The sequence below is a fragment of the Eptesicus fuscus genome, chromosome 7, assembly GCF_027574615.1.
Source record: "Eptesicus fuscus isolate TK198812 chromosome 7, DD_ASM_mEF_20220401, whole genome shotgun sequence".
In the NCBI taxonomy this organism is placed as follows: Eukaryota; Metazoa; Chordata; class Mammalia; order Chiroptera; family Vespertilionidae; genus Eptesicus; species Eptesicus fuscus.
The window spans coordinates 56654487-56676681 of record NC_072479.1 but is presented as its reverse complement, the minus strand read 5'-3'; the positions used below and the strand labels follow the sequence as shown (position 1 = coordinate 56676681).

Here is a 22195-nt window from a genome sequence, read left to right as displayed (position 1 = left end):
GTTTCAACACGCCTCAGACTATGGGACCTTTTACCCTTCCCCCACAACCAGAGGTTACCATGGCAACAACCTCTCCTACCCCCATAGGCCCTGTGGTTTCCTCTAGAGCTGCTTTCACTTTCTTCTTCTGCTTTTCCCCAGCATTCTCTCTTCCCCTGTTCCCATATCCTCACCCTCTCTCCATATGCACAGGTCACTGGTGAAGAAAGCCAGGAACAAGGTAGGCAAGGCACTACTGTCCCAGGGAAGAAGGTGGACCATGGGGTGCAGAGAGGTGATGCTGAGGGAGCACAGGGGTGCAGTGGTAGAGGCCGAAGGCAGTGGGGCAGATAGGGGCAAGGAGAGAGATTAGGACCGAAGATAGCAGTGAGGTCATGGAAGCTGAGTGGGGGCCATGGGGTGAAGAATGGGGTCAGAAGGGATAGAGAGAGTGACTCTTGAGAGTGGTCATAAAGGGTGGGAGAGCTCATGGAGTGAGGGGTTGGTATAAACAAACACTTAACTTAGATATAGGCTGTGGGTCTTTTCTTCTGGGGCCAGAGACCCTCATGAGAACCAAATGAAACGTCAATGAACCCCCTCCCCAGAGAAGAGCAGAGATACACATATACACTGAGTGGCCAGATTATTATGCATTCAGAGATCATAATAATCTGGCCACTCAGTGTATATAACCATGGGTGGGGCCAGCTTAAAGACCTTTGAGGCCCATTCCTGCCTTCCCAGAGGTCCATACGGTCTGATCTGAGAATCCACCCGGGTGGTTGTGGGAGGCCCAGAAACTCAGGGTGGGCCCTGAAGGCTGCCTTTCTTCCCCTCCCCTCCCTTCCAGGCACATTACCTTCTATTTCCGTGGTTCCCCTGAGAAAGCCGCAAAATCCACTAGATTAGGAGCTCTCCCTCTTCACCCAATCCCCCTTCAGGTCAGCTGGTCCTTTCCCCCACCGACACCTCCTCAAGGGAGCCACATCTCATGAGTTTCTATCACTTTATTTTGCAAAAATAGAAAACTCAGCAATATGCGATACAGCGGGGTGGAGGGGAGATGTAAACAGAGGGGAAGGGACAGCACCCTGACCCCCCAGGAAAAAGGGGAGCCAGTGGGAATCTTATTTGGCAGCTAAATACAAACTGGGGATTGGAGGAAGAAGGGAAGAGTCACAGGGGCCCTGGGCTCCCCCTCCCAAGACCCCTAGAGGAAGGGGTCAATTCCAGGGTGTAAACAAAAGCTAATAAATAAATAGAGGCTTCCTCTGGGTCAGGGCAGGATCAGCTAAGCAGCACCCACCCCCCCTCTCCCTGGGCCAAGCTGCTCTGGGGGTCAGGGAGGAAGGCACTAGGGGCAGAGGGGTCCCCTGGCCCCTCTGTAGTGTAGGAGGGTCCCTGCCCCATGGCTGAGATGGGGGGCAGGGAGAGCCCAAGGCACATGACAGGACTGGGGAGGGGCTTATAACAGAGGGCACAAAGGTAAACTCTGGGCCCAAGCAAAGAGGTGCAGAATGGGCCTGCATCTGTAGCTTTCACCCTCTGGACCCCCACAGAAATGCAGGGCCTGACACGAGGATGGGGCATAGAGGGTAGCATGCACCCAGTGGGTGCATTTACGCAGCATTAGGCACCAAGGGCAAGGGCAAGGGCAAGAGGGTGGGCTCAGCCCTCCCCCTACACCCCTCTTTTGGTCTCTAGTGTTCCTGTTTGCTCCCAGAGGCCTAAGCACCGGGCAGAGGAAGGGACTGTGGAATGGCAGGGTCTTCCTCCTGCCCTGGGGAGATTGGGACCCTGGCGTCCTAGGGCAGTGTTGAGATTTAGAGTCCAAACCCAGGCTCACCCCTCTGCCCTCTCTCCTGGAGGGAGCAGGGCAGGCTCCCAAGACTGGAAAGGGAGCCCGTTAGAGCAGGAAGGGAATGAACACAAAGGTACCCCCCTGGAAACTTTGGCAAAAACAAGGAGCTCATTGGAAGGCGTGGGGAGAGGGCAGAGCAGGTCCTCCCCCAGTCACTGGTGGTGTCTGGGAGATGGTCAGTCTGCTGCCTGGAGCCCCAACCCCCATGGCAGGGGAAGTCAGGGGCCCTGGTCAGGCTGAGGGCTCCGGCCCCCTTTGCCCTGGCCCCCTGGAACCTCATCCTTGCTAGAGGCCTTGGGGTGGGGACCGGTCTGCGAGGAGTCGTCCTCAAACATTTCAGGGTTCTCCAGCATCTCTCGAATCAGGGGAGGCATCGGGCCTGGAATCTCCATCTTCAGGGTAATGGCCCTTTCTGCTCCTGCAATGGAGGGGCAAAGAGTTTCAGGGGACAATGGCACATGCCCCTTGAGGCCACCTTTCTTAAGTATCCTATGACTCCCCTCTGGGGGCACCCAGCACAGGCCTGCCCTCTCACCCTCTCCCTAATTTAGGGCTCTGGGGGGCCACTCCTCTGCCTGGAGTCTCTGCCTGTTTTCTCTGCCAGGCTGTTGCCCATTCATCCTATTCTTTTAGGCTGTCTTCTCAAAGATCATACCGTGCCCAACTTCCAGCCCCATTCCCCAGGAACCCCACCCTCCAACGTCCACAGCTCACCAGTTATTCCTACGCCTGTTTTTAATAACTTATAATAAGGCTTATTATTTAGCAAACGCTTACTATCTGCCAGGCATCCTTCTAAACCAGCACTGTCCGACAGAACTTACAGCGATGATGGAACATCTGCTCCATCCAGTATAGTAAGTGTAGCCATGGGGCTACTGCCACTGAGGAACGGAACTTTCCATTCAGCACGGCTCGAAGCCTGTTGTGTGTTAACTCACTTAGACCTCACAGTAACGTATGAGGCAGGTGTAAGTTAGTCCAGTTTACAAACAGGAGAACAAGGCACACAAAGTAAAGGAATTTGCCCCAAGTCTCCCCCGCCAGCATGTGGCAGACCTAGATTCCACTGTAGGCCCTGGTTCTCACCTACTCAGTTCTTGTCTCTATTTGTCCACCCGACTGACCTGGAAGACCAGCACCTCTGGGAAGAGAGGGGAGGCTCACTTATGACTAACCCTTGGTGCTGATGCCCCGGAGGTCAGTGATTTTCATGAGCATCCTTGGGAACATGTAGGGCTGGCTGGGCCGCCGCCGCCGGGCATAGAGCCTCAGGGCTTCCAGCAGTGGCTCCTGTAGCTTGTCCACTTTTTCAGGTTCCTCCAGGTCCATGCGGTCTATGAGGACAAGCACAGTGCAGAATGGAAGAGGTTGGGGAGGATAGCAACCAGTGGCTGATCCTCAATTGGCCTGCCTTATGGGCCTCCGGGCCTCACATTTTGTCCCATCAGCCCTTTGCCTATTATCCCTAAGCCCCATCCAGGCCATCTCGCCTGCTCCAGGCTCTGTACCTCCTCCCCTTTAGTAAGAGGCTTGCTCTGATAAATCACTCCTGCCCAGACCCCTCTCTCAGCACCAGTATCTGGGGTCTCTCCAGCTCCCCCTAGCTCTGCCCTTTTTGTCCTATGTCCAGGCTCAGGAAGCTGGCACTGGCTCTAAGAAGTCTGTGGATGAGGCCAAATACAACAATCCCAAGGGTACAGACCAAGGTTTCCAGCCTGGTGAGAGATCAGGTATGATGTGTGGTGGGAAAGGAACCCAAAAAAAAACACCAGGGGGCGCCCCCACACCTCCGCAGATGAGGCAGATGGCACTGAGCAGCCCGGTCTCTGTGTCATCCATCTCCAGTGGCAGGAGCTGCCCAGCAAAGGCAAAGACGAGGTCAGTGAGGGGTCCAAAGCCAGCGTTGTGCATCTGAGTCCGGTTCAGGGTCAGCCCGTCAGAGAAGGTCATGGTGTCCTGCTCCGGGGTGTACCTTGTGCAGATCCGAAGCATCTAGAGGTGGGCGAGGGCGGGGGGCGGTTAACGCTCTCTCTGGAGAGGGGCACATGTGGGCGTAGGGCAAAGAGGGAATGAGGTGCACATGGAAAGTGAGGTGGTTAGGTCCAAAATGAGGGCAATCTGAAGCAGGCCTGTGGGGGAAGGCAGAGAGGTGTGTAGGATCTGAAGCTTGGGGAGGGGGGAGAAGTCAAAAGGAGGGAGAGGGCATCCAGAAGTCTAGGATCAGTCTTAGGGACAGGAGTTAAGATAAAAAGGGTGGTGTTGAGAGGAGATCTGGGGGTCCCCGGGATCTCAGTAGAGTCAGCCCACGAACCGAAGGGTTAATGGTTCAATTCCCAGTCAAGGACATGTACCTGGATTGCAGGTTTGATCCCGTCCCAGTCAGGGCGTATGAGGGAGGCAACCCAATCAATGTGTCTCTCACACATCCATGTTCATTCTCTCTCCCCCCCACTCCCACTCTCTCTAAAAATCAATGGAAAATATATCCTCACATGAGGATTAACAACAACAACAAAAAATAGAGATTTGGGGAATCCCAGATTGGATGAAGGAAGGAGAAATAATAAAAACCTTTGTGTGGACCAACTCCTCGGTCTCATGTGAGGGTCAGGCTGTGGTGGAAGACAGGCCGTAGGGTTATAACTTACCAGGATGTCCAGGCAGGCGGCCTTGAGCAGAGTAATCTGGTCAGCAATGCTGAGCCCTGTAAAGCCGGGCAGCCGCTTGGCAAACTCCACAATCTTGATGATGCACTTGGTGGCCAGCTCACTGAACTTGTCCCACAGTCCCAGATCCAGCTGCACCCGGTGGTCTGCACTGGAGTTCTACAGGGAGGGCAGGTGAGAATGCAAGCTAAGACCTGCCCTGCAAGCTGTGTTCTTTCTGCCAATACCTCCAGCTCTCCCCTCTGCATTCTGATGCCTTCCATGTCCTCAGCACCAGACCATGGCCTCCAACACACCCCTCCCCATGCCCCAAAGCGAACAGTGCCCTGCCCACTTCTCACCGTGGTGTATTTTCCCAGCTGGCAGAGTGAAGGGAAGGTCTCCTGATGGGCTTTGCTGACCTTGGTGATGAGCTCTTCTAATTGGGGGCTCAGCTCATAGCTGTCAAGCGAGCCTTCTTCCTTCACCTCTTTCTTTTTCTTGTTCCGGTCATTCCGCACAGCTTGGGGGTAGAGGTGCAAAGAGAGGGTCAGGACCCTCAGAACCTCCCTCTGGATATCCCCTTACACCCCAATTTAATGTGCTCCATCCTTATCGTGAACATCTATTCACCCTGGGACCCTAGTCAGTGCCTCGGGTACCCTGGCTCCTACATTAGCTCCCATTTCCAGGCTGGCTCTCCCCAGCCCCACCCAGGGCCTACAGCCCCTGCTCCCTCCCCAGGCCATTCAGCTCCATCCTGCCCTTCCTGTCACCCTGCAGGAGCTGAGGTGGGGGGGCAGGATATGCAGGCGGCAGGATATCCACTTATAGCCTTGGCAGCACAATGGCGCAGGGGGGGGGGCACCCCAGATCCACCTCAGGCTCAGTCCTAGGAGCAGGGAAGGGGACTGGCAAACCCCCCTCACCCCTCCATGTAACAGGAGAATGTGAGATGACAGCCCCCATTTACTCAAGGGTTAATTAAGCTCTGAGAGGGGAGGATGGGCAGGGCTTCCTGGGTGAATGCTGCTAATCAAACAGAACTGGCTAGGAAGGAGGCAACACCCCAGGGCAAGCTGGATCTCAGATGTCCGGGAAGTAGGAAGAGCGCAGCAAACACAGGCTAGGTTAGCAGTGCTCCTGCCCCGGCCAGGGCTAGGGGCCTACCTTCCTTGGACATGCCCACTTCAAAGCACTTCTGTAGCCGACAGTACTGGCAGCGATTCCGGGTCACCTTGTTGATGATACAGTTTTTGTCTCGGTGACATGTGTACACCATGTTCTTCTGGATGCTGCGTCGGAAGAAGCCCTGGAGTTGGGGGTAGGGAATGTGAAGCAGGATGCTGGGAGCACCAGCCTCTCATAGGCCTTGTAGGTTCCCCCAGGCCTGACCCAATCTATTTACCTCCTCCGTGCAAAGCAGCCCCCTCGCACCCGAGGGATGCCCACTCACACACAGTGTGTCACCCCTCTGCTCTGGTCCCTGGTCTCTGATCTCACCAGGTAATGTGTCCGCCCAATGCGTTCCCCCCCCCCCGCAACGCCCCCACCGCGTACACACCTTGCAGCCTTCACAAGAGCTGACCCCATAGTGGTAGCCAGAGGACTTGTCATTGCACACGAAGCATGGCTTGTAGACCCGAGGAGGTGGAGGGGGCGAGGGTGAGCTGGGCACCATCTCCTCAGAGCTAGTGCTCTGCGTCTCCACCGCTGGGGGGAGGGGGGGGGAGGAGTATATGAGGATTGGGAGAGAACCCCTCAGACTCCAGGTATCCTCATCATGCACACATACCCACTCCACCTTCCCCTGCCCAGCAGAGACAACACCACCACCACCACAGTGATGTGAAGTCCCAACAACTGTGTACAGCCCCATAGTAAACACTTCCAGAAACCCCAAAGAACCACTACTACTGCACCTCCCCCAATCTGGCCATCTCCCCCCCGACAATAATGCCAGCCAGAGACTCCCATAACACTGTTCAATTCTCTAAATTCCAGGCCAAGGCCATTCTGGAAGTTAGCTTCTATGGGCCTCTGTTTCCCTAGCTATAAAGTGGGTAGGTGGAGGGGTTATGGCCCATGGCTCTGAACTCTTCAGTCACTCCCTGTCACATCAATTGATGCTTCTCAGGTAATCTACCTCTCACCATCCTCCTTCTCACCAGGCAACAGATCTGGGGGTGAGAGGCAATTACAAGTCACCCACAGCAGCACCTGGCTAAATGACCTGTTAGGATACTCGGCAGGTAGAAGAGGACTTAATTTCCTTTCAAGTAGGACAAGGTAGATAATCCTCAAGCTTTTCCCTCTTCATACTGCCCACCAAATAATGGCCAATGTCTTTTTCACCAGAAACCACTGAGACAGTGGAGCAAATGGGACCCCGGTTTCAGGGAAGTAGGTTAGAGGCTGCGCAGTAACCTTATTTTACACCTGAGGGAACTGAGGCCAGCCGAGGGGAGTGACTAGCCCAGCGCCGCGCTGCCAGGACGGTGCAGCCAGGGCTCTCGGGGCTTCGGACAAGCTCTGAGTGGCCTGGCTGAGAGTCAGGGGCTGGAAGGAGAGACTGAGGTATTTGCTTAGATTCTCAGGTCTAGAAGCTGCTGGGAATGTAGCAAACTAGAGAAGTCAGGTGACACTGGGTAAACAGGGCTGATGGGGGAGGGGAGCTATATCTGGATCCTCTCTGAGCCTATGTTTTCACTCCTAAACTTCCCCACGAATGCCCAATCGCAGCGCAAAAGGGGTCTCAGCCCACACCACACAGAGTGTGTGGGGAGCACACCCTCTGTTCAGCAGGCTGCTAAGTAAACCTTTATTTTGGGTGTGTGGTTGATATTCAGAGACTGGGAAAATCTATAAGTTATTCAACCTGTAGGACTTGTTGCCCAACGCGGGAGGGCTCAAACGATGCCAGAAAATCCTAAGACCCTCCCTCAGGAGTATCCCATGCACCCACCTCATGAACATCTTCCTTCTTCTAACCCGATGCAGCCCACCTGGTCAGATGTCCACCCCATGCCCCAGAAGGGCAAAAGGAATGCCCAGGATGCTGGTCTGGGTAGCTCCACCCACCCCACAGGAGGGAAGCCCTTCCGCCCCCCAACACACAGACACTCAATTAACATAAGAATCCTGCTGGAGGGAGAGTCCCCAAAGAAAAAGGAGAGAGAGGAGGGGAGGAAAAAAGGACGATTGGAGTCTATTCAGATTGGGGGGCGGGAGACTCCAGGAGAGGTTGGGCTGAGAGATGTGGGATGGGCTGGAATGCCGGTCAGGACCCCTCTGTTGTCCTCTGTGGGTACCGGCACTGCCACAGGCCACTGTGTGGAGCGGTGCTGACTGCTGACACCCTCCCAGCCCACAGAGCGCTGCCTCATTTCCTCTCTTGTGAAAGGGCCTGGGTGTGGTCAGACTGGCACGGGGCAGTGCCAGCCAATTATAAGACTGGGGGCTACAGGGAGACACCCAGGGGCAGCTTTTCCTGTCCATGTGGCACTGTCAACCCTTTTCGGCACCCCTCTGGCACAGAACACCCCCTAAAACCTAACGTGGGTGAAGAGCACAGGAAAGTGAATTGGGTCAACTCTGCTCAGATCCCCTACCCAGCCGGGGCTGAGCCCCCACCATCGGGACTCAGCTCCTGGGCTAGGCTGGGGCCCCTGCTGGGGAGGAGGGGGGTGGGCTCTGGGTTTTTCTCCTTTTAAAGCCCAAATTGCTGAAATTGAGGAAATTCCTGGCCAGGCTGAGCGGAGCTTCAAACAAACTCTTTATAACCGGCTGTAAACGCTCCCAGCTGCGAGGCCCAGGGCTGAGAAGCCCGAACTCAGAATCTGCCACATACCTCCTTGGAGACGCACGCGCGCGCACACACACACACACACACACACACACACACTCACACTTCAACAACACACGGGGCACTGAAGCAGGCATATTACCAATGGGCTCCTACACCCCGACTGGACCCTGGCACAGAACACAGGCGGCATTAGGGCACACTGGCTCCAGCTACCCTGTGGAGGTGGACGTACAAGTCATAAAGCGGACACACAGCTCCCCGTGCTCCGCTTCACATTTGCAAGGGAGAAGCTCTGCTACCAGACAAACACCCAGGCCTGCCAACGCAGCACCAGGACCTGGAAGCTGCCAAACATGCACAAACAAGCCACCCGGCCCTCCCCTCAAAGGACCTCTCTCCTCCCCTGGTTTAGACATCCAGGTCTAAATGACTTTCTCTCTGAAAGCGTATGGAGCAGGCATGAAGCCCACCAAGATCCTAGAGGCCAAAATTATTGGTCCAAATTGAAATGCAAAAACATACTGCCAGCCAAATGTAAGGGGCCTCCGTGGGCCTGAAAAAAAAAAAAAAAAAAAAAACCGGGGTTCCTGCCCAGCCTCCACAAAAACCCTTCCTAGGAGATTTTCTCAACCTCAACACCCCTCCCAACATATCCCAAATCTGCCTCCTATAGGGCAACAAGAGGATAAGAAGTCACAAGGATTTGGTGCAAAGCAATAGTTTCATGCTTTCTCCGCGCCCTTTAAATGCCACACTTTTCATTCTTGCCCCTCCCCACCCCAAAGTACAGTCTCCTGTTTGCCACCTCCCTCTTCCAGTCTCCTGGTTGTTAAATCTGAGCAGCTCTGCCCTGAAACCAAAAGACAAAAAAAAAAAAAAAAAAAAGCCGAACTCGTAAACAGCGCTGCGGAGTGCCAAGGAGCGAGGCGTGTTGGCGGGGGCTCGGTGACCCCGCAGGCGCACTCCCCCAGCGCCCGCCGACCGCCCCTTCCCAGCGTGCCCCAAAGCCTCGTCCCCCAGCGTCCGCACCCGGCTACGAGCGCGGTCCCAGCCCCTGGTAAATTTGGGGGGGAGGGGGTTCCAGGCTCCCCTCCCGGCTCCTCCCCACACCCCACCCCCGCCAGGCACTTGGGCCCAGGCTTCAAAGCCGCCTCTCATCTGGACTTCATTTTTACTGCCTCTCAGTCCCCAGCTTTTTATTACCGCTCTGGAAGGGGGTTCCAGGGCCCCAGGCCTGGCATCTCCCATTTCACAGAGAAGGAAAATGGGTATTTGGGGACCCAATAGTCGTACGCCACCCCCCCCTCCACCTCGGCCTTTGCCACCTCCCGTCCAGCCCCCACCCCCATACACAGACTTTGCTTTAAACTTTTCGCTTCCTACTGAAGTTGTGTGTGTTGGAGCCAAAGGAAAAAAATCATCTCTCTGCATACAACCCTACACACATTTCCAAACATGTCTTTTTAAAATGGGGGAGGGGAGCGCCAGAGCCCAGCCTGCCCTCGCCTGGTTGTGTGCACCACCCCTTCCACCCTGCACCGAGAACACACAGGATGCACACTCGAACACAGCACTTTCCAAAGCCGCCCTCGCAGCCACGCCATGGCACACGCCCTCCCGGTCTCACGCCACAAACATCCCCAGATAGGGCCATGCGGACCTGCCAACGCTGTCGGAGGGCGACGCTGCGTGGAGACTCTTTCACCCACACCGCGTAGGCAAGGAGCTGCACGCTTTGGAGATTCACACGCTCTGCAAATTATTTTTTTTTTACACTCCCAACTTCCCACATGGACTTTACAAACACTACCCACGGTCCTGAGTGCCATATCCCTCCAGAGCCACGGACCTGCGGGCACAAACTACCTATCCCCGGGAACTCTGGAGTGACATCAACCACAGGTCCTAGCTAAACACCCACCATAAAAACCACGCACATTCAAATACTACAGCACACACCCAAAGGAGTCGCTGAGGCCCCCACGTTTAAAGGGCCAGTACCTCTCTTTCCTGCACACCCACCCGTCTCAGAGTCTCCGCTTGCACCCCAGTTCCACCTTTTACACATGGAAAGAGTAAGCCGCTCCCTCTCCTGCACCCCACCCCCAACCCCCGGGCTCGGGTACCTACATTGCAGACTGGCGGGTTGCGGCCAGGCAAAAGACTCGAGTCCGGCGAAACAGGAGCTGCCCGTGGCTCTGCGCAGCAAGCCGGCCCCGGGCCCGACAGCCCCGTACAGCCGTCGCGGACCCGGGGCAAATGTTTCCAGGCAGTCGTACATCGCGACCCGGCTTGGAGGGAAGCTGGGTGATAGGAACACCAAGGACTCGCAGCCGATTCCCCCTCCTCCCCCAGCGGCGCCCAGCTCCTGGAGGGGGGGAGGGGGAGGGCTAGCATAGGGCGCCGGGCTGCATGGGGGGTATGGGGTGGGCGGGGAGGAGGGGGATCCCCAGCTGGGGAAAGGGACTGGGCGGGGCGCAAAGCCGAGGCTGCCGCTAGAGCAGCGGTCCGGCTCACTCTGAGCGTCCGGGCGGCTAGCACTGGGGAGACCTTTTGTAAAAGCGAAGCCTGGAGGGGTGGGAGGTGGGGCTTGGAGAGCGAAGGGGGCCGGGCACTAAGATGAGCAGAACTGAGAGTGGAGCGCACACACATATAACAAACACACTCGCACCGCGGCGCCCTCGCTTGCTTAGACATACAGCTGTGCATGCATTTATCTTGGCAGGCACCACGATTTGCAAATATGCAATAGTGCACATTCATATCTGCCGGCACATAAGATCATAGTTGCACACACGTCTGTGCAAGCACACCTGGCTTGCAAGCATTCGCTACACAGGGAGGCTTTGCACGCCTTTGCATTTAGGCGCGTGCCCTGGTCGTGGGTGGGGGAAGGAGTGGAGGAACCAAGCGTACGCAGTTCCTTTCGAGTTTCCCCCCTCCCCCAACACTCCCGTTTTCACACAAGTCAATACAGGCAGGAGTGTCAAGAATGACTGGGAAATCGGGAACAGGGAGGTTCCCGGCGCCCGGCAATTCTCCGGAGCCCGGGGACCTGCACTACCTCCACCCCCTGGTTCCCAGGCCTGGCTCCTCCCTCTCCTGCGCGCGCGCGCGCGCGCTGCACGGCCCAACAGTACATTCCTGCGGCTCAGCTTGCGCGGCCGCCTCCTTCCTTCCCCTCCTCCCCGCCCCCGGTCGAAGGGCCGGAGCGCGCTCCCGCCGTGAACTCTCCGGGAACCCCCCTCGGGGCGGGTGGCCGGGCGCGCTCACCTCCTCCTGACCCGGCCCCGCCCCACCCCGCCCAGGCAGTCGCCTGCGCCGCAGCGGAATCCCCCGCCCCCTCCAACGCAGCCTGGAGTCTACCCCTCCTAGCCTGGGCTGTCCTTCCTCCAAGTCCCCGAAACCCCATCCCGCGACGGGACACTCCTTAAGCGCCTCCACTGCCTCTCTCAATGCCTCGTCCTCGACCCTAACTTCACTTTTGGAGCACAAAACTACCCCGAACTGTTCCTACAGCGCCAGCCGCGCCTCAGACGAAAGGGCCCTCCTGAGTACCAAGCCCCCCTCCCTCGGAGTTTCTCGTGAGCCAACTGCCCCAAAATGCCAAGTGCCACTCTTGGCAGTAACTACGAGTCTGGTCATTAACCGTTCTCCTAGCCATTAGCTATCCCCGCCATTGGCAATAACCGCCCCCGCTCCCCTCAGTGCCACACTTAATGCTCTTCGGCTCTCCAAGGGCCGCCTCCCCGTTCCCTCGGTTGCCCCTGCCGGGCACTGAGCGCCCTCGCCCGGCAGAGCAGAGGGTGAGGAGGCGGGGACTTGGCCACGTCAAGAGTTTGCCCTCTCCCGGACAGGCCGAATGGGAGCCCTGGCCCCGGGACAGCGCCAGCCGCGGCGACTCCCGGAAACCGCCCCCTCCTTCGCGCCCCGCCCGCCGCCCGCCCGGCCAGCCGGCGGGCCGGCCCAGCCGGCTCTGTCAGCGCCGCTCACACGGGGAGCGCCGGGGAAGCGGGAGCGGCGCCTGACCCGACCCATTCCCCGCCTGGCGGCTGTGGTTGGGCCTGGGCGGGGCGCACTTTTCTAAGAATCTGTTGTGCTGGGTGGGGGGCGCACTGGGGTGCTGCAGGCGTGGGGCGCCAGTTGGTAAGAATAAAGAGCAGGAAGGGGTACCAGAGAGGCGAGGGAAGACCGGCGCGGAGGAGGGGCCGAGAGGCTGCGGGACTGAGGGTAGGGGGCAGGGCCGGGAAGGAGGGCCTGGATTGCGGATGGGGGGCGCTAGGTGGCAGGGCTGACTGGGGGCTTGAAGCAGGGATGAAGAGGCTTGCAGGACTCTTTCCAACCCAACGTGAGCTCCCTATACTTGCCCCCAACCCTAAATACCCACCCCATTTCTAATCCAGCCATCCCCGCACCGAAAACTAAAAAAGAGAGTGATCGATTTCTGAACCAGAATCTGGCCAGTGGCAAAAACAAAAACAATTAAGTGCAAAATGAAGAATACCTCAAAAACAAGGGAAAAGAGCCCTGATTAGTCCAACTCCAGGCTGTCAGTCCCCACCCAACCACCCACCCACCCTTCCCCCTCCAAAATCTGAAAGGTCCCAATTAAGTCAGGCCTGCCTGGTTGGTAATTAGAACCAGAAGTGGCCAGGCCACAGGGAGGAGGGTGAGAGTGGGGCACAGGAGGAGTGGGGGGAGGGCTCCAGGAAGTCATGAGTCCTGAATAGCCCCTCTTGCTCTTCACCAGATGCACCCCACTCCTCATCACCCCATCCGTGTGTACTTCCCAGGCATTGCAGGGAGAGGGGGTCTTTTAAGGGACCAAGGCATTAGGGTGTCAGACCCACCCTTCCCATCAACCCCAACCCCCCATTCTAGATAGTCTTAGTATGGCCTTGAAGAGAAGGTAAGAGCATGGGGGAATCTAGTGCCCCCTCTTTTCCCCAAAGTCTCCCCAGCCCTTATTGCAGCAATTAGACCCATTAGCCTTCTAGCATTTCATGGGAAACAGATGTTCTCCACCAGCCTGGTGGGAGTATAAGGGGGGCTGCTGCCTGACTCACCCCCTCCCCTATGATCCCCACCACCACAGTGGCGCACTCCTCCCAGCTAGAGCCCCACAAAGGCAAGGCCCCAGAGGCAAGGAGAAGGGCACCCCTCCCCCACTAACCAGGCCATTAGCCCTCAGAGTCTTGCACGGTCACCCCTCAGAGCCTCTACCACTCTGGCAAGTATGAGTTTAGCCAACGAGGGACTGTGGAGGGAGGGACAGCTAATTCCTTATGCGCCCCTCCTTTCCCCGCTCCTGCCACCTTCTGGATGGGGCTTGAAGATAACTGGTTCTAAATTCCCCGTGCTAAATTCGCCTTTTCTTCCAAAACCTTTCCTCAAAAAGAACTGAAGAGGTGGCATCTCAAAGCAAAGAAGTCCCAGCCCCAAGGGTAAGTCCTAATTTAGGAGTCCCAACTAAAAGGCGATGGAGGTGTGAATGAGGGACGCAGCCCGAAGCAGGGATGTGAGGAGCGCTGGCAGGATGGGGGCTGGGACTGGGTAGGGGGCCAGGAGAGGGGGGTGCAGCCTAGGCCCCAGCAGCGGCTTGCCCAGCTCCCCCCGCCAGAGAGGTTTCCTGTTGCAATCAAAGCCCCGTTTGTGTCGGCCTGGAGCTGGAGCTGGAGCCCGAGCCCGAGCAGGAGAGACTGGGAGGGGAGGGGAAGGAGGCAGTCGGCTGGGGTTTTTTTCCTGGAGGAGGCCTCCCTGCCTCCTGCTTGCCACCCTTACCCGCCTGCTTATTCTCCTTGCCACTCCCAGTGTCTGGGTTCTCTCTCTGCCTGTGCCTTCTGGCCTGTGTAGTTCTCTCTCATCTTGCTTAGGTCTATGCGTCTCTTTTTCAGTTTATTTGAAGTAGAACTCTATCACTTCCTGTGCCAGCCTGCCCTCAGTTTCTCCACGTAACTTACTGTGGTACAGTAAGCTCCTTGCCCCAGGGACACTGTCACCAAATTCAAAGGACAAACAGGGCTAGGTCTTCAGAACCACAGGTATCACCCCAAGAGGAGGAAGAAGGCACAGCTTCCCTTCCCTCCTGTCACACTCTGTTCCCTGCAGTCTTGATAAAGCAAACATACAGCACACCAGTGGGGACACAGACACCGGGGTTTCGTGCACATTTGTGAGCAAGCACACCCACCTCTGCTTTCCCATGCGCACAGGCCTGTGCTTGCCTTGGCAGCACACGCTCCCCTCCCCTCGCTCCTCCTGCACCACAGGGTTCTCAGGTGCTGCCCCACCCACTCAGGCCCCTGGAGAGCCCCAAGAGGTGGGACAAGACTTCCCCCATCAACAAGATGCCTGTACGGTGTTAGGGACTCAGCATAGGATCTAGGAGCCCCAGGGAGAAGTTCCAGACTCCTTCATGGACGACCCTTCCTCCCGTAGACTAACAGGCAGAGAGTGAGGAGAAAGACACCAGCTCAAATGAGTGTGACTTTGGCATCAGACTTTGGCCTCTAACCCCTCTCCATTAGATGGCCCCAGCCAAAAAGGGACGGATGGACGAAGGGTCAGAGAAATGACAGACCACACTCTTTCACACTTCGGCTGATCTCCCACGGTGGGAGATCTCCCAGATTCCAGAATCCCCTCCCCTCTGCCACCCTCTCATTTACTCTCCGTGCTGCCTGCTCCACTCCCATGCAAGCTGTCTGAACCCAAACTTTCACCTCCTCCCCACCCCACCACTGCCTCTCTGCCCAGGCCTGTCCCCTGCTGCCAGCCACACCCTCCCCAGCTACCTGCCCTGGTTCTGGCTCCTCCCTTGGATTTCTCCTTTCAGTCCCCCTCCTTAGGGCAGCCTTTGGGGAGAGAGCCCAGTGTGACTCTTTCCCCTACCTTGGCCTCACTTTGAACCTTGACCTTGATCTCAATGTATCCAGGTCACAGGGGCACAAGGAGAACTTCACTGGGGACTGGCTATGACACTCAGCACTCTCCCCACTACCAACCTATTTCTCCTCTCCCTCCTTATTCCTGCTTCTTTAGTTGCCTCTCCCAGAACCTGGGAAAATCAAATCCCAAGGGACTGAGCTATATGGTTCTCTATAAGAAGTACATTCATGTGGGAAGGGTGGTTCCTTCCCACCTCCCCAGGCCCTGGGACAGATTCATGGGCTGTAAATGAGGTAGAGGAAGCCCAGCTGAGGTTTTCAAAAAGGGGAGCTTTGTGCTCTCTTATTCACCTGCACACCACCCAAATAACCCCTGTTGGACTGCAGACTTACCACCAGCGGGCCTCACCAAACACCAGACACACCGTCAGCAGCCCTATTAAATCCCGCCTCACTCCTCACACTGACTCTTTGTTGCACACATTGGAATTCTGTATCTAAGCAGAGTCGGAGGGACATGCTGTGCACACACAACTACATATGGTCTTCACACACACACACACACACACACACACACACACACACACACCTTCTCCAGATGAGCACACTCTTTCCAGTAGAGCTGCCAGCCCTGTCTAGTCACCCCTTTACACATACACACAACCCTCCAGTTGCCCCTCCTGAAGGCACAGCCCCTTCTCTCCCGTCTCTCTCTCTCTTCCCAAGCCTGCGGAGCTATAAAGGATGTCTTTATCTTTTTGTCTTTTCCTCTTGTCTCTATTCCTGTCTCTCTGGAACTGCTCCTCTCCCTGTCTCTCCTTCCATCACCTCCCCTTCTTTCCAGGTGAGGCCTTCTCAGCAGCACACACGCTGACCCTTTCACCCACCACGTTCAGCATCCCTCCTGGGCAGCTTATGGGCACCCACTCCTATCATGACCTGGTCAGGAAGAACAGCTAGCAAGCGGGAGGAGAGGGGATCCAGAGGGAAAAGGAGAGGCCGAAGGCTTTCCAGCTGTCAGCACTCAAAGGCTTACCCCCAAAGAGGGCAAGCCTGAGGGACAAGCAGGGATCTGCACAGCCTGTGGGCACTAAGCCAGGCCTAGAGGGGGGAGGAGTCCAGAACCCACGTGCTTCTGGAGCACCCCCCACCACCCTGGATCACTTCTGGGGAAGAAGCACCTGGTTCGTGACTATTTCTACCCTTTCCAGAACCAACAGGAGGGTTCCCTGACCCCACGCCTCTTCGGGCACCAGAGTCCATTCCTCTTTTTTGCAGCCTTCCCTGATTGAGAACAATTTCATCTCTTGATCACAGGGTCAGCTGACTACCGTCCCAGACTCCTCTCCTTCCCAGCCTGGCTCCCCACACCCCCCATTACATGCTGGGTGTAGCTTCAAACTTCAGCAGAAACCCCCTTGGCTGTTGTTCTCCCCTGCTGGTTGATTCTCTCAGGAGGTAATGTTAGACCCCCCCCCAAATTTAGGCATGCTACATTCCCATACTGTTTGGGCAGAAGGACTCTCATTTGCAAACACTTCCATTTGTTCCATATCCAAACCCCCTCAGAGCCGCCCCTGTCAGCTATTCCATTAGATCAAACCCCTATCCCTGCCTGCCTTCCTAATTAGGATGCCAATTTTCTGTATCACCCACCCTCCAAATGTCCTTCTGTTTCCACTTTCCCTCATCCCCGGTATCCATGAGACTCACACAGAGAGGCCATCTCCTTGGGGAGGTCAGGCTGGCCCAGGCCCCGGAAGCTAGGGCTCAGCATCTCAAAAGGTGGAGACCCCCTGAGTGCCCCTGGGAAGGCAAAGGGGAAACCAGCCCCAGGGTAGCCAGATCCAGGCCCCAGGGCGCCAGCGGCAAAGAGTCGTTCCTTGTTGGTGGCCATGGCAGCTGCAATGTGAGAGGCTGAATCCCCTGGGGTCTGCAATGGGCGGGGGAGGTCTTCAGCCACAGCCCCCGCCCATGCCCACTGCCTAAATGGCCTGGGAGGCTCCGTGCCGCCCTTCCTGGCCTGCCCACTGGGTCTCCAAGAGTCCTAGGGAGAAAGAGAAGAAAAGGAGGGATGAGAGAATGATCACTCTGATGTTCCAAGCCCATGTCCCTCTCAGTTGAAGTCTCTCCCCTCTGTTCTGCTAGGTTTTGTACTGTCCTGTCTCAGGTCCCATGGAGGAGGCAGGGCAGATGCTTAGGCAGGCTCAGAGAAACTCTGCAGGGAAGGGTAAATTGAGTTTCCAAGGTGAATGAGAGAGTCTTAGGACTCCTGGCAGAGAAGACTCCTAGGCTGAGAAGTGACCATTAAGCACCACAACTGGGCTAGACACTTAATTGAACCCTCACATCAACCCTGTGAAGGAGGAATTATGATTCCCATTTCACAGATGAGAAAACTGAGGTTAAGTGACTGGCTTAAGTTCACATGGCTATAAGTGGTACAGCCAAGACTCACTCTCTACCATTCTGGAGAAAAAAAAAACACACAACTCTATTGTAACTTTGGGGCCCTATACCTCTCTGGAGCCAGACAACCTGGAATTGACCCCCCCGGCTTGCTAGCTTGAGCTGCGGGACCTTGGATGCGTTACTTTACTCTCTCTATACCTCAGTTTCACATAGGGCATATACTAAATGCTATATGTGTCTCATGTTATTTCTCTTTGCAACTTATTTTCCTTCATACCTCTCTTTTAATCAGCATTTCCTTCTCTGTCTTCCTCAATACTCCCCCTTCCAGTTTCCCCACCCAATCCTTCCTCTGTCCCCAATTATCCTTCACTCCCTAACCGTTCCTGCACCCTCTCCTTCCAATCCACAGATGTTGATGGAAGCCCCACTGTGGACCAGGTATGATGCCAGAGAGTTCCTTGCCTTGTTCTCAGCTTACTTTGCTTCCCCATCGCCTTGTCTCTCTCTCCTCTGAGCCCTCTGCGTCATGAAAGCCCTCCCTGCCTCCTCTCCTCCTCCAATGTAGCCAGCCCCCTTCCCTGAGATTTTAAACCACAGGAGGGGCAGAAGGGAGAGAGGAAATGGGAATCCGAAGGCCAGGCAGGTAGTTCCTCTCCTGATGCTCTGACAAGGGAAAGATTGGCTTTCCCAGGAGCCACCAAACTACCCACCTCTCTAGGGAGTTAGGTGCTGAGGAAGGAAAGCCTCCCCAGCCCCGGGACCTCCTCTACCAGCCAGAACCATAATGGACTGAGGTGGGAAAGGGTGGAGAAGGACCAAGAGAAAGTGAAACACAGAAACCACAGGGCAGGCAGGCCCAGAGGGAGGTGATGAATGTTTCTGCATCTCTTTTCTTCTAAGGTCACTATCTCTCTTTTCTTTCTTACATTCTTTCTTTGTTTCCTATCTCTCATCTCCCTTAGCCTTCAAGCTCCTGCGGGCAAATTGTCAGGAAGGTTACAGGAACTCAGACCCCAACACCACCACCCTTCACTCAGTCCCAAAGCATGGGGCAGCTCCTGCCCCTCACTGGGCACCGCCCATATCCCCAGCAGTTTCAGTCTCTTCAGCCCAGTATCTTCCCAGGCTCTACAAGGCTGAGCTTTGAGCCCCCAGGGCCCCTCTCTTCTTCCTTCCCCTATTCCCAGAAATCCTCATCCCTGGTGAGGCCCAGGTAGAACCAGGAGTCCGGGGCCCCTGAGGCCCCTGGGCCATAGCTCAACAGGCTGGGCCACATTCCAGATGGATTAACCTCTCTAATGCCAAGGGTGAGAAGCTACTAGAGCCCCCCCACCCCCCATCTTCTTCTCTCAGACTGACTTTGGGGACATGGACACGCTCCGTGCTCCAGGCCTCCCGGTTTGCTTCTCCCTATAGATGGTAAACAGAGACCTGAGGGTGGGGCTGGAGGAGTGTGTGTGTGAGTGTGTGTGTGTGTGTGTGTGTGTGTGTGTGTGTGTGTGCATGAGTGAAGGGGCGGGGCATCCAGAGATGCCTCTGACTCCTGGTCCTTCCTGAGGAATGAAGCTATGAGGAGTGAAGAACAGCCCGGCTCTACCTGACCTTCCCTCCATTTTGCCTCATAGAAGGGACGTGAGGGTTGAGTGAAGACAAGAAGGGGACAGTGATTCATCCCAGTGCTGAGTCTTGGTTGATCTGCCGTGGCTGGGAAGGGCAGGGGAGGATCTTAGGTCCGAGGTGGAGTAAGGGACCAAGGAATGGAAGAAGGTGGTACAATGAGTAAAAGGAAATCCTAAACTAGGGACCCAGATGCTTGGTTCTTTGGGGGACCTGTGGAAGGGGGAGAACGCTTCTCTCCTCCCCAAGTGCCACCTCAGACAGAGGTGGGGCTGACTAGGGGAAAGGGGCCTATACAAAGCTGCTTCTCTTAGGGCTGAGGTGGAGTTGAGGGGAGGGCATGGATGAAGGGGGCTGCCGGATGGAGGGGGGGAGCGTCTCCCTGCTGCCCTACCGGCTCCAGAGCCTGGAACAAAGCTGCTCTTGTCGGCTGCTCTCCACCCGCTGCCCCCCTCCCCTCTGTATAAACACGACCACCTTTTTCCATGACCCCATCCCCAGCCTGGGCGGAGAACCCAGGCATCCTCTGCTCTCGCCTGGGCCCCCAGCCTGCTCCCCAGGAGGCAGCAGTGGGCTGGGTTCCCCTGGCTTTGTGCCACCCTTGGGGGAGTCCAGACCCTTGAGTCTCCACCTCTCATCCCCAGGTGCCCTCCCTCCACCCCACTGGCCCGAGGGAGGGGCAGTGCCCAGGAGGCAGGCAGGCAGGCAATGCCAGTGGAATGTGTGTGGGCACGGAGGGCATGGACAGGGTGGGGCAGAGGGGGGAACTGGAGGTGCCAGTTAGGTGGCTTTCTGAGCCAGGGGTGGGGGTGTGCCGGGTGGGGGTGTGTGCCCTGTGCTGCCTACCAAGCTGTAAGCTACTGTGTGTGTGTGTGTGTGTGTGTGTGTGTGTGTGTGTGTGCGCGCGCGCGTGCCTGATTGGGGTACCCAAGCTCCAAGCACACCACCCTCTGCCCCCTCCCCTGTCCTCCCTCTTTTTGCCTTAAGGATTGGGACACTGACTGTGGTCCTCAACCCCAAGTCAGCATCTGAGCAGTGACAGTGAAGGCTGGAGCCTCAGACTTGAGGACTGGGGTTGCAACTGCCTGGACACGGGCCCTGAAGGGGCACAGTCATCTCGGCTTCTCGCCCTATAGACCTCTCCTCAGGCTCCCCTGTTTCTCCACACACATACAACCATGCACATTCTTACCCTCTGGCCACCTGCAGAAATTCCCTCTTACATACTGGGTCAGGTGGAGGGGACTGGGCTGTAACTGCTAAAGACAGAGAGGCAGCGTCAGTGGGGCTCCCGCTAGGACTCCCGTCCCGTCCCAGTCTTCCAGTGCTTCCTTTGTTCCTTTTGGGCTCCCCTCAAGAAGATACCCAAGAAGCCCCTCACCTTAGCTGGAGGGAGCCAAGGCTCACACCTCTGGCTGGGGATATGAGGCAGGGAATCCTGAATTTTGATTCAAGGAAGCTTCACAGACCCCCTCCACTTGCAGTCTCCAAACTCCTGGGCCCGGAGTGCCAGGACCATTCTGGTGGGGACCCACCCTTCCCTTGCCCTGCTGATGTCCGTCCGAGCTGTGCCATTCCACTGGGGAAGGAGCAGCTTGGACCAGCTTGGACCCAAAACCCACCCCTCAGACTCCCTAGGGAAGCCTTAGGGAGGGCAGGCAGTGGTCCTGAACTCTGACTTCCCTCCCGCTCCAAGCACAAAAGTAGGCTAGAAGCCCGGCTGAAGACTTCCCCAAAGGCTCCCCCAGCTACTCACCGAGGTGAAGGGGCGATAAAGCCCAGCCCAGCCCCAGCTCGTCTCAAATCTCACCCATTCCCTTCCCACATCAGGGCTGACCCCCAGGTCGGGGCAGGACGCCCCCCTCAAGCCCTCCTGACAGCCTGACCAGCCCTGGAAGGGACGGAGCCCGCATCGCCTCTCGGCGCCCCCGCCCCCGCCCCCAGCCCACCTCACTGGAGGAGCCAGGCGTCCTGCGCGGGCGAGCCCGTTCCCCGGACTGACTCACCTGGAAGGGAAGGGAGGAGGAAGGGAGGCCGCGGAGCCCCGAGGTCCCGGCGTCGGGCGGTCGCGGGTTTGGAGCGTCGCAGCGTCAGAGGCTCACAGTAACGGGGGGCATTGGGGGTGGGGGGGCACCGGCTCTAGGCTGGGACTGTCCCGGGGCCTCTCGGAGCCCGCCCGCCCACGTGACCGCCCCAAAATATCCGACACATTTTCTCCCAAACCGCACACTGACTCTGCAGGCGGGGACACGGAAAATATTTTCTTTCTTTTTCTCCCTCCCCACCCCCCCCACCTCCCTCCCAGCCTGGCTCCCTCCTCCCCCTCCCGCCCTCGCTCCTCCCTCCCCTGCCGCCTGCCCCTGCCCAACTCCCTCCTCGGTGCCCTGGGGCTGGGGGGCGGAGGGGGGGTGGGAGGGGGGCTGGGCGAGGCGGCCCGGACGCCTGGGTCTCTGCCCCTCCCATTTGCTGAACTTCCAGGGCCATCCCCAGGAGGCCGGGCAAGGCTGGCAGAAGAGATCAGTGTCCTGGGCCCATGATGCCACCCTTTCTCTCTGGCACTCTCCCCCTGCCTGCCATCTGGGGGGACTGGTTGAGTTTTCCGGCCAGGCTGTGATTCCGTCTCTGGTACTTCCCCAGGGTAGGCAGTGGGAGCTGTGTCCCCGCGCGCCCAGGGGTGGAGTGATGGGGCAGGAGTATGCCAGAGCAGATGCCAGCCTCTGCCCTGTGCGTAGCCTTCTCCTGCAGGCCAAAGTGCCCTCTCCTTCCCCCCCTACCCCAGTGGTCCTTTGGATCCAGGAGCAAACAGATTTAATTAGTGGGCATGGGGGACAGTGCCGAGTCCTGGACTCAAAGACCTCCTCCCTCTCGTCCTGCTTTCAGTTAGCTCGGGGAGTTGGGGCTGCCAATCCCCACCTTTAGGCTTGGATCTGGAGTGGGAGAGGCTGGGGAGGAAGGCAGGAGGAACTGTGCTGGGAGT

General features: G+C 57.1%; 1 protein-coding gene across 5 annotated transcripts; it reads right to left on the bottom strand.

Moving 5' to 3' along the window:
- Positions 1 to 974: 974 nt before the first annotated feature.
- Positions 975 to 21308, bottom strand: RARG (retinoic acid receptor gamma). 5 transcript variants are annotated; one of them, XM_054719042.1, is made up of 9 exons: positions 21225 to 21308; positions 20411 to 20477; positions 6056 to 6204; positions 5662 to 5803; positions 4854 to 5014; positions 4495 to 4671; positions 3634 to 3838; positions 3022 to 3180; positions 975 to 2261 (listed from the first exon to the last, which is right to left on the bottom strand). In XM_054719042.1, the coding sequence occupies exons 3-9, from the start codon at positions 6170 to 6172 to the stop codon at positions 2062 to 2064; spliced, it is 1161 nt and encodes a 386-aa protein (XP_054575017.1). In that variant the 5' UTR covers positions 6173 to 6204; positions 20411 to 20477; positions 21225 to 21308; the 3' UTR covers positions 975 to 2061. The 5 variants fall into 5 exon arrangements, with proteins under 5 accessions (XP_054575017.1, XP_054575018.1, XP_008138961.1 ...); XM_054719043.1 differs by lacking the exon at positions 21225 to 21308 and adding an exon at positions 21168 to 21204; XM_008140739.3 differs by lacking the exon at positions 21225 to 21308 and adding an exon at positions 16900 to 17233 and having other exon boundaries at positions 20411 to 20476.
- Between the last annotated feature and the right edge of the window lie 887 nt (positions 21309 to 22195).

What these genes read in the sequence shown, in the direction of transcription:
- RARG (XM_008140739.3), bottom strand. Translation starts at nt 17,083, where the DNA reads ATGGCCACCAACAAGGAACGACTCTTTGCCGCTGGCGCCCTGGGGCCT. An exon ending in CCGCCTGCCTGGACATCCTG is followed by an intron (nt 3,839 to 4,494) that starts GTAAGTTATAAC and finishes GCCCACCTCTAG; the next exon opens with ATGCTTCGGATCTGCACAAG. An exon ending in CATCTGCCTCATCTGCGGAG is followed by an intron (nt 3,181 to 3,633) that starts GTGTGGGGGCGC and finishes TTGTCCTCATAG; the next exon opens with ACCGCATGGACCTGGAGGAA.